At 43.3% G+C, this 18,561-nt stretch overlaps 1 protein-coding gene and 1 long non-coding RNA gene across 11 annotated transcripts in view; one reads left to right on the forward strand and one right to left on the reverse strand.

Moving 5' to 3' along the window:
- The window catches only part of LOC118887735, a 159,156-nt gene that overhangs the window by 115,112 nt on the left and 25,483 nt on the right, over nucleotides 1-18,561 (forward strand). For 2 of the 3 annotated variants that reach the window (XR_005018136.1, XR_005018137.1), the window contains 2 exons: nucleotides 16,323-16,516; nucleotides 17,272-17,381. This is a non-coding gene — a long non-coding RNA (uncharacterized LOC118887735). The remainder of the gene's footprint in view (nucleotides 1-16,322; nucleotides 16,517-17,271; nucleotides 17,382-18,561) is intronic. The other variant, XR_005018138.1, reaches the window with a different exon arrangement.
- Nucleotides 1-18,561, reverse strand: part of MCPH1 (microcephalin 1) — a 299,005-nt gene that overhangs the window by 64,176 nt on the left and 216,268 nt on the right. For 4 of the 8 annotated variants that reach the window (XM_036838457.1, XM_036838455.1, XM_036838450.1 and 1 more), the window contains one exon: nucleotides 7,089-7,465. The exons of 2 other annotated variants lie outside the window; for them this stretch is intronic. In XM_036838457.1, the coding sequence (XP_036694352.1) occupies nucleotides 7,231-7,465 (235 nt within the window). In that variant the 3' untranslated portion in view covers nucleotides 7,089-7,230. Of the gene's footprint in view, nucleotides 1-5,870; nucleotides 5,976-7,088; nucleotides 7,466-18,561 lie in introns of those variants that run through there. 2 more of the 8 variants (XM_036838454.1, XM_036838452.1) reach the window with 2 other exon arrangements.

Genomic DNA, 18,561 nt, shown 5'->3' on the forward strand with positions numbered 1-18,561 from the left:
CCATGATACTCCGTGGATTCTCTCTGGGCTGGTGAACTGTGTGCCTGACGGCTTCACCCGGGTCAGAGTGTAGGCCCCAGTGTTCATCCTGCTCCAGGAACCGTCCTTGGTGGAGGGAGATGACAGACTGGGCTCTGCTCCCCCACCCACCCCATCAACACTTGACCCTCCATCCCACCCCACCAAGCTGCTTAGACTCCTAAATCATCCACCACAATATGCCACCATTCTTCCTTCAAAGACGTGAAGGGCTTGTCAACTCCCCACGGATTCAAATCCAGGTTCGGCAAATATTCAAATACCTACTTTGTGTCACACACTGAGTGTATTAGTCAAGGTCCTCCAGAGACACAGAACCCATAGGAGACATTTATTGTAAGGAATTGGCTTGTGTGCTGATGGAGGCTGGAGAGTCTCAAGATCCACATTTGGCAGGCTGTAGACCCAGGGGAGCTGGTGGTGTGAGCTCCAGTCTGAACGCCTGCAGGCTCGAGACCCAAGAAGAGATGATGTTTCAGTTTGAGTCCAAAGGCAGGAAAAGATGGATGTCTCAGTTCAAGGCAGTCAGGCAGGAGGAGATCTGCCTTATTAAGGAGGTTCAGCCTTTTTGTTCTAGCCAGGCCTTCAACTGATTGGATGAGGCCCACCCACAGTGGGGAGGGCAACCTGCTTTACTCAGTCTACCCATGCAAATGTTAATTTCACCCAGGAACATCCTCATGGACACACCCAGAATGATGTTTGACCAAATATCTGGGCATCACATGATCCAGTCAAGTTGATACATGAACATCACACTGGCCTGGGGCATGTCTTCACCCTCTTCAAGGGGTGAATAGTTAAGTAAACTTGGGATAGTTTAATAGTTAAGTAAACATGCCATGGGGTACTGCTCAACAATGAAAAGTTACCACCTATTGATACACACAGCATAGATGAGTTATCAGAGAATTTTGCTGAGGGATAAAAGCCAATGCCAAAGGATACATATTGTATGATTCCATTTACACAACATTCCATTCCATTTACATAACATTCTTGAAAGGACAAAGTTATAGAAATGGAAAACAGATTACTGGTTGCCAGGAGTTAAGGAAGTGGGGTAAGTAGGTGTGGTTACAAAGGGGAATGTGGTCACGAGGGATCATTGTGATGGAGGTGGTCTCTATCTTCACTGTGGTGGTTGATAGGTGAACCTCACACGTGATAAAACCGGTGTGCAGGGCAGAAGTTGAGACACAGATGTAGAGAACAAACATATGGACACCAAGGGGGGAAAACCGTGGGGGGGTGGGGATAGTGGTGTGATGAATTGGGCGATTGGGATTGACATGTATACACTGATGTGTATAAAACTGATGACTAATAAGAACCTGCTGTATAAAAAAAAATAAAATTCAAAAATTAAACAAAACAAAAAACTGCACAGAACTAAACAGACAAATACCACCCCCCCCAACCCAAATATATGGATGCCCAAACAAGTTAAATCAGAATCCTTGGTGTTTGTGTATTTTTAAACCCCCTCAGGTGATTCTGATGTTCTGTCAGGGTTGAGAGTCACTGCCCTAAGCATTTTCAAAGAAATACCTTGATCGAATTTTACAACGTGTTTGCAACACATGGCTAGAAGCAGCAATTTGGTTTAAAAAAAGACATTAAAATCTCCAAATCATTAATTCCTGTACAGAACTAAATGGTATGTAAAGTTATCCCTCTGAGTATTCCAAATCCTTGCAATTCAAGCAGCTTCCATGACATCATCTGGCAGCTTTTTACAAATGCAGCGTTTTGGGCCCCACCCAGATCTACTGAATCAGAATCTACCTTTAACAATATCCCCAGATGATTCGAATTCACATTAAAGTTCGAGAAGTCAGCTCAGAATTTTCTCATACGCTTTTCAAACACAATTACAAGGCGGCATGATTGTAAGTAACTATCTAGAAATTAAATCTTTTAATGCCCTAAATGGCACTTCTAAACACCTGAGAGGATAATAGTATTTAATGTAACGCATGGTGAAAAATGTTTTATTAAAAAATGTGGCACTGGGTGTACAGGATAATGGGAGTGGCCGGCATGACACAAAGCAGCTTTAACTGACATCAAATGAAGTCCCATTTGTGACTCTACTTTTCAGTGTTGTTTGCCTTTCAAAGCAGTTTTCTGAGTTTGATCAAGGCTGTCCCTTACTCACAGACAACTTCAGTTTGTGCCATTGTGAGTGGGGAGTTCTGATTTTAGATGGTTTTTGTAGATTACTGCTCATTAGTTGAATGATGTTGAAGGTGTCAGCTTCTCTGCAAGTGAAGTGGAGGATTGGACCAGATGTAGTGGTTTTGAGGTGATCCCATAAGTATCCACAGAGGCACTGAGGCGGTGATCCCATGGGGAGGAAGGAATGGATCTTTGGGCAAGGATCAGGAACCCTCTCTTCCCTCCCCACTCTTTAACTGGAGCAGTTCTGTTGCCACCTGCTGTATCTATTGCAACTTTCATGCATCCTCACTTAAAGGGTTTTGCCATTTAACAAAGGCTGAAAACAACCGCTAATTACAGCTTCTTGGAAACACGTTGATTGAGTTTGAGGACCTGTGTTTTATGAGGGTAGTTACCTGCACGTGGTAGGCATTAGGAAACATTTAAAAAATCCGTCATTACCAGTCCATTGGACATTCTCAGAGCTGCAGTTAAGCCTGATGAGCTTGCAGTGCCATGTAGGGACTCCGTGTTCAAACCCCAGTCCTTCCATCCACTGGTGTAATATCGCCAGAAAGCAGAGTATCCACAGATAAGAATACAAGTCCCACAGTCCCTAATCCACAATTCCCAAAGCCAAAGGCACTAAAATAGAGGTTTTTTTGAATTAGAGGCAAAATCTGACCTGAACACACGAGACGAGCAATAGCTTTCTGTATTCCACTCAGTGTGGTATGTGTCATGGAAGGAATATGAGGCTGCAGGCTGCTGTCTGAGTGCCTGGGGGGTCACATGCATCACGATCCTTGCTGGTGGGGGGGCCTCGGGTAGCTGACACTGATGGGAGTTAAGAGAGCAAGAGGTTTGCTGGGGGTAACTCCCGAGAAAAATACAAATGGGAGGAAGCGGGATTCATAAGGAGCGCTTGCGGACGCAGCTGTGACAGGACAGGAGAAGGAAGAGAGGATGGCGGAGAGGCCTCAGACACTGCACGTGGGGACGGAGGTTCTGGAGCCTGGGTGCCTGTTAGGGGTCTTATATTAGCAGAATTAGCCAGGCCCCTGATGCCCGCTGGGCCCAATCCTTGCCCGGGGATGACCGCCCAGGAAGAGAGTGGCCTTGGCTTGAAAGCTGAGGTGGATCTTTAAGGCACTAACAGCCGTCAGCTAACTGTATTCATTCCAGCTGAGCAGAAGATTCTTTCTTTTTTAAAAAAATTTATTTATTTATCTTTGGCTGCACTGAGTCTTTGTTGCTGCATGTGGGCTTTTCTCTAGTTGTGGCCAACGGGGGCTACTCTTCATTGCGGTGTGCGGGCTTCTCATTGTGGTGGCTTCTCTTGCTGCAGAGCACGGGCTCTAGGCTCATGGGCTCAGTAGTTGTGGCTTGAGGGCTCTAGAGCGCAGGCTCAGTAGTTGTGGCGCACGGGCTTAGTTGCTCCGCGGCATGTGGGATCTTCCCGGACCAGGGCTCGAACCCACATCCCCTGCACTGGCAGGTGGATTCTTAACCACTGCGCCGCCAGGGAAGTCCTAGAAGATTCTTTCTTAAAGTGGGATCCGAGAGGCACAGCTCCAAGGTTGCCACATAGTTTTTTTTTTTTAATAAATTTATTGCTGTATAATTCATGCACCATAAAAATTTACCCATGGCAAGTGTACTGTTCAACGATTTTAGTAAATGTATACAGTTTTACAACTAAAATCACAGTCGAGTTTTAGAATATTTCCATCACTCCAAAATGTCTGCTGTCTATTCCCACTTCTACCCCCAGCAGCAGGAAACCAGTGATCTGTTTTTTTGTCTCTATAATTTTATCTTCTCTAGAAATTTTATCTAAATGGAATCATACAATATGTAGTCTTTTGAGTCTGGCTTCTTTCAACTACCGTGTTCTTGGGGTTGGTCCAGGTTGTTGCCTGTATCAGTTGTTTGCTCCTTTTTATTGCTGAGTAGCAATCCATGGTATGGATATAGCACACTTTGTGTATCCATTTATCAGTTGATGGATTGCTTCTAGCTTTTGGCTGGTGTGAATAATGTTGCTGTGAACATTTGCATACAAGTCCTTGTGCAGGCACATTTTCATTTCTCTTGGGTACATACCTAGGAGTGAAGTTGCTGCGTCATATGGCAAGTGTATGCTTAGTTTTTAAACCAAACTGCAAAATGATGCAGCCACACCAGCAGTGCATGGGAGTCCTAGATTCTCCACGTGCTGGTCAACTCTTGTATTGTCAGAACTGTTGGCTGCAGCCGTTCCCGAGAGTGCGTAGTAGCGTCTCCTTGTGCTTTTACTTTGCGTTTCTCTAATGACTAATCATGTTGAGCATCTTTTCATGTGCTTATTAATCATTTCTATATGTGTTTGTGTGAAATGTCTTTTGCCCATTCTTTGTTTATCTTCTTGTTAATGGATAGAAGTTCTTTACATAGTCTGGATACAGTTCATCAGCTATATGCTTCACAAATATTTTTCCTAGTCTCTGACTTGTCTTTTAATTTTCTTAATGGTTTCTTTTGAACAGCAAAACTTTTTAAAACTTTGAGGTCCAATTTATGTTTTTATGAACTGTGCCTTTAGTGCCCTACCTAAAAAAATCTTTGCCTGACCTTTCAGAAAGATTTCTTGCTATGTTTTCTTCTAGACATTTTATAATTTTAGGTCAGTGGTTCTCAGCTGGGAACGGTTCTCTTCTCCAGGGGAAATCTGGGGATATCTGAAGACAGTCTGGACTGTCGCAACTGGGTGAGGTGTGCTAATGGCATCTAATAGAGGCCAGCGATGGTGCTAAACATAGTATGATGCCCAGGACAGCCACTGCAGCACAGAATTATCTGGTCCAAAAATGCCAATAGTGCTGAGGTTGAGAAACCCTAAGTTAGGTTTCTGGTCCATTTGAGTTTCTGTGTACGGTGTGAGGTAGGGATCCATGTGCATTTTCTTTTTGTGAGTGAGGTAATGATGTAAATGTGGTAAGGATGTAAGTGTGCTTTTTTGTTTTGTTTTGTTTTGTTTTATCCTACTGCATTGAATTGACTTGGCACCTTTGTTGAAATCAACTTGACCATAAATATGAGGATTTATACCTAGAGTCTCTATTCTCTTCCCTTGATCTGTAGTCTACCTTTATGCCAATAAGTTTTGAAATCAGGTAGTATAAATCCCCCAACTTTATTCTTTTTCTAAAGAAATTACTATTTTCTACTAGGGGTTCTTTGCATTTTCATATACATTGTAGCATCAGCTTTTCAAAGTCTATAAAAAAATCTACCTGGTATTTTGATGATTACATTGAATTTGTAGATCAATTTGAGGAAAATAGCCATCTTATCGATATTGAGTCTTCTAATCCATAAACTTGGTATATTTCTCCATTTATTTAGAACTTTAATTTATCTCAGAAATGTTTTGTTAAGTAGACAGATCTTATACTTCTTTTGTTAAATTTATTCCTATTTAGTTTATTTTTACATGATATTGTAAATGGAATTGTATTCTTAGTTCCATTTTTGAATTGTTTATTGATAGTATATAGAAATACAATTCAGTTAGCTTTGTATATAGATTTTGTATTCTGTAATCTTGATAAACATGCTTAATCTACTTTTTTCTTTAATTCCTTATAATTTTCTACATATAGTATCATGTGATCTGAGAATAGTTTTACTTCTTCATTTCCAGTCTGTATGCCCTTAATTCCTTTCCTGGCGTTCTTCTCTCAGTAGAATCTCTGATATAATGTTGAATAGAAGCGGTGAGAGCCACATACCTTTCAAAATTAAAAAAAAAAAAAAGTTCAGAATTCTGAGACACTTTTAGCCCTATGTGTTTTGGGTAAGGGGTTGCAAACCTCTAGTAACTAACTTTTAGGATTGTTGGCAGGATTAAATGAGGTACCACATAGAAAATGCTTAAAGCCAGGCACAAATGTGTCCTCATAAGAGATTAGCTTTTAGAGAGAGAATCTTCAGTGGCTCCTGCCAGGCTGGCATCAGGAATCTTAGCTGTGAGGATGCAGGCCTGGGTGGACACGTGACCTGGGTGGCACTCTGTGGCTGATGTGGCCGTGGGATGGAGTTCTTTGTGGCTCGTCTCCACCGGGAGTCCACACAATTTTGTCAGCCGCCTCGGGAACTTTTGGTGCGATGGGAGCTCTGCCATAGTATTGATACCTGAGCCTCAAAGTCGCCAAGCCCAGGAGGCAGTGGGTGTAGTGACACGGGATTTACAAGGTGGGAGGAAGGCCCCCGGCCTGCCGAGCTGCGCTGAGGCTCAACGTTGTTGAGGCAGGAGTATTACGAGGGGACTTGGGGTACACGTTATATTAACACCAAGAGAAAACCCTTCATTATTTCCATGTGCATCGTTACTGCCCTTCTCGGAGGGTTATTCTAGAAGTTGATCCCTCGTATTTGCTGAGGGACTTGACATTTATTTGAGGTAGAAAGAGCAGCTGAGATGAGTGACAGATAAACAACGCGGAGGGAACAGTACCACGAGGGAGTCTTAACTGGCACCTTCAGCCTTGCTGGGGTTTAGCATCTCTCTCCTACACAAGGTGACCAGCCAGCGTGTGTACGATTTGGCCCGAATGCCCGTTTCCGGCAGGGGATGGCGAGCATCCTGGCAGCCTGCAGGGGCCCTGGTCTCTGGTGGGTGATGCTCTCCTCACCAGAAACTAAGCTTGCACAAGCGGGGCTCCTTTGATGGCACTAATTATCATTAATTGCAGCTCTTCACACCTGTCCTCATGATTATTTTGAGAAGAATCTCAGGTACATAAGGTGATAACGGACCAACATCCTTCATACCTAGTAGATGATACGTTAATAAAGAAACGTAGGAACTCAGGGGGCTCTTTGTTCTCGGTAATAAAACAATGTAATTTCCATCCTTTATTTAACAGTATGGCACTTCAATGACAAAGGTTCTGGGACCTCTCAATTATGATCACTAGGACACACAGTCCGGCTTTAGTAGAAAAGGCCCAACAGGGCGGGTCAGTGCTTCTCTGAGACACACACTCAGGCATCAGAAAGCCGCACGAAGGAGCTTTCTTCACGTGAAAACCACAACACCCACAGGCGGCAAACGTGACGGTATAGAAGGGCATCCTTCCTGCGTCCACCCCTCCCCTCACTTGAGCGTCCGAGGACGACGGGGTGGGCTGTTAGCAGCAGCCGTGGGTTGAGCGGCGTCTCCTTCACGGCAGCAGCGGGCGGTTCTCTGAGGCCCAGACCTTGTGCTGAGTGAGCAAGTCTAGAGGAAGAGAAGCAGGTTCGCACTGACAGCGGCCAGCACATGGTAAGACGACACACTCATCACAGATACACAGATCGTGTTTAAAATCGTCAGTGGTCCTGGGCAGCATGGTCCATATGGCACATGTGGCTGTTTAAAATGAAGTAAAATAACATACATGATTCAGTTCCTCAGTCACACCACCACATCTCAGATGCGCAGGCGTCGCGTATCCCATTAGATGCAGCACACACAGGGCATGCCCTTCATGGCAGAACGTCACGATGTGGGAGATCCAAACTCTAATCTCAGCTACAGCAAGTACTCTTCGGTAGAGGGCAGAGTATAAATAACTCCATTATTTTGTGAAAATCCCGTTAAGTGCCCTGGCCCGGGATAAGCCACAGGTGCAGGGGAAGAGGCTAACACAGCTGCGCCTGCAGCCGGCTCCAGGTAGGCCCTTCAGTCTTGATGCTGGACGGCGGGCTGCTTCCGACCCTCCTGCTGCTGTTGGAATGAGAGAGATGTGCAACGGATTGTCGGTGCTGACTGACGGACAAATTAAAGTTAACTTCTTGATTCCTGTTACTATCCAGAGGGTGAACAATTACTGTATATTCGAAGGACCTTAAGAAGTCAGGGTGATGAGCGATAGGACATGGAAAGCTGTGACGGTTGTGAGATACAAAGCAGAAAAAATGGGTTTCTTTTATGAATAAAAGAAAAAAAATAGCTTATCTTAGTTACAGCTCAAGCCGGTGCCCCAGAATTTAATCACAGCTCTCCCGCTACAAATGCACTTCCACACAGGCGGTCTGACCTGGTAGCTGAATCTCAGAGGATCATTAATGTTTGTTATATATATTATATACATTATATAATTATAATTAATAATACATACAATAGAACCTTAACAATTATTATTGATACCCAGCATACCACTTAATTGTCTCTGCAACACTGAAGTATTATTATGATTTACATTTTAATATTAGTCCTTTATTCACAATTTGTGTTGAATATATTTTCTGTTTGTTGCTTGCCTTTCGACTTTTCTTATGCAAACGTTTATTTATATATTCAAATTACATCAATCTTTTATTGCATTTGGATTTTGAATCACAGGTAGAAAGCCTTCCCTGTAGCTGGTTATAAAATAATTCAGCCATATTTTCTTCCAGGTTTTAAAAAACCTGTTGATTCAATTTTTACATTTAGATTTCTAACAGGATGTCATATTTTTTTAAATAAATTTATTTAATTAATTAATTAATTAATATATTTATTTATTTATTTATGGCTGTGTTGAGTCTTCGTTTCTGTGCAAGGGCTTTCTCTAGTTGCGGCAACTGGGGGCCACTCTTCATTGCGGTGCGCGGGCCTCTCACTATCGCGGCCTCTCTCGTTGCGGAGCACAGGCTCCAGACGCGCAGGCTCAGTAGTTGTGGCTCACGGGCCTAGTTGCTCCGCGGCATGTGGGATCTTCCCAGACCAGGGCTCGAACCCGTGTCCCCTGCATTGGCAGGCAGATTCTCAACCACTGCGCCACCAGGGAAGCCCCCAGGATGTCATTTTTAAAAGCCAGAGAAGAGTGCCAAAAGTATGATGGTCTTTCTTAATTAATGTAAAAATCCAATATAATCCCCAAATTCCAAATGTTTGTTAAAAAAAAACTTGACATGCTTATTCTGAAGTTTACATGGGGGAAAAATGCACGGGAAGATAACTTTGAAAAAGAAGAATGAGAGAGAATTTGACCTACTAGATAGTGAAACATACTATAAAATTACGGTAGTAAAACAGTAGGTAATTAGCACAGAATAGATAAATAGATCAGTGGAAGAGAACACACTCCAGAAACCCACCCGTGCATATGTGGGAGTTTAAGAGCTGATTCAAGGGGGCGTTAAAAATCAGTGGAGAATAGATAAGTTATTAAAGAGATGGGATGATCCCTTATATCCCACAATGACTGCATGACAGATGGATTAATGCTCTAAACATTAAAAAACTGTGAAAGTATTAATAGAGACAGGAGATGAGTTTGAAGCTCAGGGTAGGGAAACCTTCCTAAGTGAAACCTCAGCGTAGGTGCTGTGGAGAAACAGAGGTATTTGATTCCATCCAGAATGATAATTCAAAATTAAAACCCACAGAAAACACCATAAACAAACGTAAGAGACAGAGAGGATCTTATATTCATCACAAAAGGTTACAGTCTGTACTAGACAAATATGCTGGGAAACAATGTGGAAAAGAGAAACAGCCCAATGTAAAAACAGGCAAGAGATAAGAATCGGCTGCTCCTGACCTATGAATCCCCCTTCTAGGTACTCACGCTCATGAGTAACTGAGTAATTACGGCACATACATTAAGTAATGAGATCACCAAATACTGAAAACCTGGGTAAAGTCTGGTACTGGTGAGGGTCTGGGGAAAGGGAATATCCAGGTGCTGTTAGTAAGACTGTAAGCTGGTACAGCTGGGTGGATCAAGGTTTAAGGTACACACACCCTAGGGCTCAGTAATTACTCTTCTATGAATCTATGTTACAGAAATACTCCCGCCTGGGACTGGGCCACACTAATTATAGCTCAAGACAGTCTCTTAAAATTGAATTCAAATCATTCCAGTTAGAACACACACACACACAGACAACACACACAGACACACACACAGAATTTATAGTAGCAGAAGCAGTGGAAATAACCCCAAATGTCTAATTGTAAGGAGTGTGTAAATTAAGCACCTCCAATGGTTAAAAAGAATGAGGTTACTGCTTGTGTTAAAACGGAAGGATCTTCTAGACACAGAGTTGGGATGAAAACTCATGAACGATATGTGATCCTCCTTTTATAGAAAACAAACCCTCAATGCATATGTTTATATACATTTATTTCTATGTAAATACGTGTTAAATCTGAAACACACAGTTCAATCTTTAGTGTCGTTACTTTAGGGAAGGGTAGTAAGATTTTGGGACTTTATGTATTTCTCTATTGTTTGAATTCTCTGACCATGAAATCAAGCGTCACTGTACACATCTATCCATCCATCCATCCATCCATCCATCATCCATCCATCCATCCATCCATCCATCCATCCATCCATCCATCGTGGTGGGGAAAAAAGACCGGCTGGAGAAGGATCCAGTTTTAAATTCAGATAAAACAGAAGCCACAACAAAGCCTGTGGCTGGCGCCTCCCAGCTCTTCGATGGTGCTGCCTGAGGAATTCAGCCCCCTGCACGTGCTGCTGTGCAGAGTGGGACCAGGAGAACACTTGAGAACTGAGTAAGAGCTGAGAGTCAGGACAGCTGTGTCCAGGGAGCGCCTCTCGGCTCCAAGTTCCCAGCTGTAAACACACGCACGGAGAGTGATTTCTATCCGAGTTCATTTGGCATCTGAAGACAGCCACGTCCCCAGATTCCAGTGTCACTTCAGGTGCACGATCCTCAAACACCCCATAAAACATGACCACGAGACAGATGTTAGAGCAATGCCCGTCCCAGCCGGCGGAAAGGGAGACAAATAGTACACAAGCAGCTCCCATGAAATTTAAATTGGAAAGAAAAAACCCCAGGTTGTGTATGTTTGTTTAACAAAGTTATTCAGCAGGTCTTGGCGCACGTATCTGCACACGCTAAAGTTCACTGGCCGTGCTTCTGTGTGGCTGGGATGTGGAGTCAACGTGCCACCAATGCTTTTTTTTTTTTTTTTAATAGTGGGACAGGCAAGTCGCTTTATTGAACTAAGACTCCAAACGCCAACAGCCAGGTGTGGCTAACGGTCCTGTGTGCAGAGTTTGGGGACCCTCAGGGCCCTGCTGGGAGCTTTATCTTGACTTGCCAGAATGAGCTATGAATTTTAGGGCTGGGAAACCTCAGCATCTGTGTAGCCAGATATCCACGCATAAGGGGTCACCTCTGCTACTCTGCAGAGCGAGGGTCCCCCAGCAGACGCCGAATGTTCCTGAAGTCCTTTCTGATGCTGAGCCCGGCCCGTACTTCCCTCTGGACCCACACCGAGCAAGTCTTTCTCCCTCTGCACGTTGATTCCTCTTCTGAATAAACCAGTCCCTTCTCTGCTTCTTCACGGACCCTCACCGTTCTCCCGGGGGCTCGGAACCCAAGTCTAGGACTCATCTTCTATTCTCTTTCCTAACACAGCATAGTGTCCAATCTGCCAGCAAGTGCAATGGCTCCAGAGTTTTTATTTAACATATTAAACAGCTTCACACCATCTCCATCGATAGTACCCTGGTCCTATCCACCATCGGTTATCACCTGAGTCACTGCAAGGGCCTAAGATCACTCTCTCTGTTTCTATTTAAAAATATGTCTTAGAGCCCATTTCCCCTTCTTAAAATCCTTTGGCTTCTATTTATCCTTAGAACAAAAACCACACCTCTGACTACTGTCCACCAGGCCTTGCGTGGTCCAGGCTCTGCTGCTTCCCCCCCATCGCTCTGTGCTCCAGACCCACTGCCTCTGCCCACCTCTCATGCTTGACCCTAACTGTTCCCTTAGCTCCACACGAGCTCATCCCTCTGGACCACATTCAGAGCTCAGCTCAAACACAGCTCCTTGGTAAGGAGCCCACCTCAGTGTCTCTCTCCATACTCACACCCTGTTTTCTTCATAGCATTTATCACCATCAGCATTAAAAAGAAATGTCCGTCTTTAGAATGTAAGTCCCACGGGAAAAGGGCCGTACCTGCCTCGTCACCTGCTATTCTGGGAGTGCCGAGAACATGCTTGGCACGTGAGAGATGCTCAATAAATACTGAGTAAATGAATGAGTGACCGGATGCCATGCAGAATATCTGAAGGAAACAGCAGTTCTCAGCATTTTTTTTCTGCTCTGATATTGGGCTGGAGACTTTCACATATCTGATACTTTCCAAGGGTATAGCAAGAATTTGCACTGTGTCTTAGACAAGACAGTCTAGTTTATCCCTAGCATGCCAACTTTTCCTTTCCACCCAAGAAACATGAGTGAAATGATATTACAGGGCTAGCTTTGAGTTCACTATATTTCTGTTAGATTTTATATTTACTACTGGGCATCGGAATACTAATGATTTTAGTAAGTGGATCATAAATAAAGACTTATCTTGCTGAATTGGTTATAACGATTCTCTTAGATTTTTCTAGATACACAACTGTATCGTAGGCAAATAAAATGATTTGTCCCTTCCTTTCTAATTCTGATCCTTCGTTTGTGTTTCTTATTTTATCCCCTTGACTAGGAACTCTAGAACACTGTTGAGACACAAGGGTAATAGCCATATGTATTTTGTACCTGACTTTAACCTTAAACTAAGATTTTCACTGTTAAATATATGTTGTAGGTTTTTTATAGATACCCTTCATCATGTTAAGAAAGTGCTCTTATTCCTAATTGATGAAGAGTTTTTTGTTTTTATCATGAGTGGGTATTGGATTTTCTCTAATGCTTTTTAACATCTACTGAGAAAAATCAATGGATTAGGAAAAAAGACTGAATGATATCTATTTCTACATTCTTTGGTTAAACCCTACCTGACTATGTGTTTCTTAACACACTGCTAAATTTAATTTGTAAATATTTTATTTGGGATTTTTATATCCATATTCACAAACAAGTTTGGGCTAGCCTCGTAAAATGAGGTGAATAGCTTTTCTATGCAGTAATGTGTAATGTTTGGTAAAATTTACTGTTAAAACTATCTAGGGGGAGGTGTCTTAAAAACGATTTTCTTGTGGTAAAACAGACATAACCTAAAATTTACCATTTAAGCCATTTTAAGTGTACAATTCAGTGGCATTAAGTACATTCACAATGCTGTGCAACCCATGACCGCTCCTCATTTCCAGAACTTTCTCATAGTCCCAAACACGATCTCTGTACCCATTAAACAATAACTCCCCATTCCCATCCCCCCACCTTAGACGCGGTTAACCTCTATTATAATTTCTGTCTCTATGAATTTGCCTATTCTAGGTAACTCATAAAAGTGGAATCATACAGTATCTGTCCTTTTGTGACTGGCTTATTTCACTTTAACATAATATTGTCAAGGTTCATTAATGTTGCAGGTTTAAGAATAGCTTTCCTTTTTAGGGCTGGATAGTATTCTACTGTATGTATATATCACATTTTGTTTCCATTCATCTGTTAATGGACACTTGGTTGCTTCTACCTCTTAGCTGTTGTGAATGATACTGCTGTAAACACAGGTGTGTAAATATTTGAGTCCCTGCTTTCAAATCTTTTGGATATGTATCTAGAATTGGAATTACTAGGTCATATGGTAGTTTGTTTTTTTTTTTTTAATTTTTTGAGGAACTGCCATTTTACATTCCTGCCAACAGTACACGAGGTTCCACTCTCTCCACGGTTTGTTTTGATAATAGCTGTGGTTTTGATATGCATTTCTCTAATGATTAGTGATGACGAACATCTTTTCATGTGCTAATGTCGTCATTGGAGAAACGTCTAATCAACTCCTTGGCCCATTTTTTACTCAGGTTTTTTTGTTGTTGAGTTGTAAGAGTTCTTTATAGTTTTTGGATATTAACCACTATTTTTTCCAAGTAGCTTTTAAGAGCGGTGGTCACCTTTATTCTTGCATGTGTCCAAGTCACTCGAGACAGAGTCGGGCGAGCCAGTCCTTCAGGTCTCCCAGGCTGATGAGAGCAAATAAGGGCTCTGTTCAGGGAGGGGAACTGGGAAACCAAGACTGTCGGGGTGAGTAAATGGCACAGGACTTTCCTACTGTTGTAAACATGGCTTTGCTTGGTTGGGCGTTTGCCTGGTGGCCGTAAACCTTTGATTTTTTCCCAGAGCTCCTGAAAAGTTGGTTCAGACAGCTTCTGCTTGTTTTTTCCATGTTTCTGTGGGGAGACAAGGGCTTGGAGCTTCCCAGCCTGCCATCTTGCTGACATCACTCTGCAGGCGACTTTCATGACGGGTGGTGAGAGGCATACTTCAGATTACGATTCATTTTTTTTTTTTAATGGTTGAAGCTGTTTAGATTTTCTATTTCTTGAATCGATTTTGGTAACATTTTCCCAGAAATTATCCATCTTGCCTATTTTCAGATTTACTGGCATAAAGTTATTCATCCTGAGCTCATGATTTTTAGATATCCTTACTGTATCTGTAGTTGTAGCCCCGATTTCATTCTTAGTTTTGTTCATTGGACTCTTTTCTTTTTCACTATTTCTAGAATTTTGACTTTAAGTTTTCCTCTCCCCGCCACCCAAAGAACTTTTTCTCTCAAATTTTTTTCTTTGCTTCAGTTTTGTTAATGTTTGATATTACCTTTATTATTTCTTTCTCCTACATTCCTCTGTATTAATTCCTTGCTACATATTCATCTTCAAGCACCACGGTTTAAGAAAAATTGATTCAAAAAGTAAAATGAGATAATTTAATCCAATGACTTTTCCCTCTTCCTGCAAATTGGGGAAAGCTGCTTGTGCCTGTGCTTTGACGTGGACACGCTGACCTCAGCCCAGCTTGTGGGGTGTCGGGGTCCGTCACGCACAGTTTGAGAACCACCGCAGTGGTGGGTGCACGAGTGAGGAGAAGGTGTGGTGACCGAGCAGTATGAGATCTGACTCTTCACAAACGCAGACTCTGGGCTGGGAGGTGGGCGACCAGGAACTCTGGGTCTGCAGTTCACCACGTGGCTCTGGCCCAGGAATTCAGATCCCTCACTTTCCTCATCTCCAAAAGGAGTAGTTTTCTGTTGACCGTCTCAGAATTCATTTCGAGCAGCTTTAGTCTGATAGGGCTGCCATCACCAAACACTGCCCATCGTGTGGCTTGAACAACAGACATTCTTTTCTCACGGTCGTCAGCCGGGTGGGTTTCTCCCGAGGCCTCGCTCCTTCTCTGTCCTCACGAGGTCTTTCCTCTGTGTGTACATCCCTGGTGTCTCTTCCCCTTTTAAGGTCATCGGTCCACGTAGATCAGGGCCACACTTATGACCTCATTCCACTTTAGTCACCTCTTTAAAGGCCTTGTCTCCACACACAGTCGCAGCCTAAGGTGTGGGGTTAGGACTTCAGCACAGGACTCTGTGAGGACCAACTCAGTCCACAGCACGAGCTCCATCACTTAGGCAGTTAGGGACGAACATCGTAAACCTAACATGCAACAACAGCACAAACCTGGAACACAGATGAGATGCTCCTAGGATCCCTGACGGTGTCTCCGTGATCAGGAAGCCCTGTAGGGTCTGGGGCTGTAACACACGCCCTGTTCAGAGCGCGTGGGTCTGAGCCAGTCTCGTGTCAGCCCTCAGTGGAGACGGCCATCCTGCCGGTGTGCACGAGGCCCACACGCTATCAGCGACCTTTTCCCTGAAAACACTGACATGCGGAGACATTCAAATCAAATGCTTTTTTATAAGTTATAAGGAAGTCACGCCGAGGCAAGACTTTTTTTTTTTGGCAAGGCTGTTGAGACTATTACATTGTGTTCCCACAATAGTATAAAATATATGTTTTATCACTTGAATGTAGCCCAGACAATAAAAGGGCGCCCGAGACTGGAAACGTGCCTATGAGAAAGGCCAAACCAACCTGCAGTGATAAGACCAGCGGGGATAAAAAGAGTGAGAAATGGTTACAGCTCAGGCCGCTGACCTGCGATGGACGCCCATGGGCCCCTCCACGCCAGCGGGTACCTCAGACCCCAGGGTCTTCGTCTCTGAATGTGTAAGATGGGAACTATACTCTGTGGGCGTGCGGGGGAAACCAAAGTACTGGAAAGTGCTTCAAAATATAATACGTCTTACCAACATCAGGTAAAGGTAACATTTTGCTTCCTGGTGCCGGAAATTTGACTTTTGTTTTCCCGTTTATTTTCATACATATTCAAGCGCCGCAAGTGTGGTCTTTCTCAAAAATCCCCGTCCCTCCTCCTGCGTGAATGATTCATCAAGAATCTTGGCCTAAGTCTGCTGCTGTTTCAGGGAAAACAGACTCTGGGGAATGACTTGGGAACACAATCGGGACTGGTCCAGTGGCTTCGTTAGAAGGCAGCTCGGCGTGTGTGAGCTTCTGCTCGGAGCGAGTGAGTAAGACGTGGCTTAAGTTTCACGTGTGGAACCCTAAGGGGAGACTTCTTAAGTTCACACCGTTCTAGGCCAGCAACACCAGGCGGGAGAATGATCATTTAACAGTTTTTTAAAAAAATATTCAAAAACATTGGGTCATTGTTTTTAAGATACAGTGAAGGGATAAAAGTTTTATCGGATAGATTACAGTGCTAGGATGTCAGAGGTCCTGGGGAAAGTGTCCATATTTCCCCCAGCCAAGGGGGAGTTTCTAATGGCCAAAAAAGTCTCCTGCTTGCCCATCCCCCATGACTCTATTAGGTCTGCAAAAACAAAGACCCCATAAAATACAGGAATAAGTGTAAAGGTACTAAAAAATCCTAGAACCTTTATTTTGGAAGGTAAATTACAAATCTGAAAGTGGGCACACCAAGCTACGTTCAAGATTTTAAAAACAGTTTGAATAGAATAACGAGCTCTCAGGGATTCGACATCACACGGCACCTGATATTCTAGTTGGAACAACTCTAGTTGATAAATTCTGAGTACTGCTTTTCATAAGTTATCACAAAATAACTTTTAAACTGGTGCTTTAACATGGTTTTAATTTTAATTTAAAAGTGGTTTTATTGCTAATTTTAATTTCACATTTTGACAATAAAATATTCTCTGGAAGTGTTTGTACTGAAAGCTAATGGGAAGGATAAAAGTCTCCAAGAGAGAAAATGCTGCTTTGGCAAAAGGTCAGGAATGATATTTTACATGTCAGTAGGTCCCGTTGCCCAGCGGTCCTGGACACTGCCCCCTGCAGATGGGAGGGATTTCGCACCCCAGTGTTGTCTCCTCGGATCATTGTGTTTACTACTCTGTCTTGTACACGAAGTAAGTAAAATTAGGTCCAGAGAGACCCAGGTGACTTGCGTCTGGTCAGAGAGTAAACTAGTGGCAGAAAAGGTGATGCCCTAGATTGTATGTTTTGTAGGTCTGTGCATATGTGTAGAGACAGAAAAATGAAATCTCCTTCATCTGCACAAAGCTGGAGCTATTGTATCGTAACGCCATTCGGAAAGAGATGCATATAAACTAACAGAACATGTATTTTTCAAGTATTTAACATTCACACGACAAGGCTGGGGAGGACCCAGCGCAGACGGGGCAGCGGGACTGATGTTACAGGTGAGCACTTCACCATGCCGAGAGCTGAGGATTCCAGGACACACAGTACCTGGGAGTTGCCAAGGGCGCACGCAGATGGTGTGATCAATGACAAATCAGAAACAGGACATGAGTTATGGGAGAGGAAAGAAACAAAAACCTAGGTCCGCAGTTCCAGCTCTGAGACTCAAGAACTCCAAAGGGGCCCTGTGGAAATTGCAACCCTGGGCTTCGCCGCCTGAAACCCCACCAGCAGGGGCGCCAAGTGGCCAGACCCCAGGAGGAACCAGGCAGACAGCTGACTTGTGCACAATCCGTGCACAGAAATGCCCAGGGCCAGGAAGGGGCCGGCTGAGTTCCCCAACCTGGAAATAATAAGAGTGCAGACCTAGGCTTCGGCCCTCCGCACGGTGCACGACTGCAGACTTTGGAAAGACTAGTTGTTGATATCAATCATGTGCACAGTTCCGTTAGCTGAATGAGGCTCCTTTTTTAAAGCACAATTCTGGTCTCTAGTCGGTGTCATTTTGATACATGCACTTTTCTAAAAACCAAAACCAGAACTTCTGTTTCAGAACATTGGATGTTTTGAAGGTTATATTCTTGGCATTTAGAAAAGAGTAAACAGCCTCTCTTGGCTTCTAGACTGTAGCTAAAACCATAGGTATTTTGAAATTAGTTTCCAGGCAAAAGATAAATTACTCTGCCCCAGAAAGTAAAAAAATGACTTTTGATTGTCATACTTTAAAAATATATCAAAGGATGACCATCTGTCACTTAAAAGATATTCATAAAATGTGGTTATTATAAACGAATGCAACCTGGGCAAACATGGTCTCTGCTAATGTGTCAAAGGATAATGTCTCGGCAGGGGTGAGAAAAGCCAGAAGTTTGGGATTTAGAGACA

This window comes from Balaenoptera musculus, chromosome 21 (genome assembly GCF_009873245.2).
Source record: "Balaenoptera musculus isolate JJ_BM4_2016_0621 chromosome 21, mBalMus1.pri.v3, whole genome shotgun sequence".
Classification (NCBI taxonomy): Eukaryota; Metazoa; Chordata; class Mammalia; order Artiodactyla; family Balaenopteridae; genus Balaenoptera; species Balaenoptera musculus.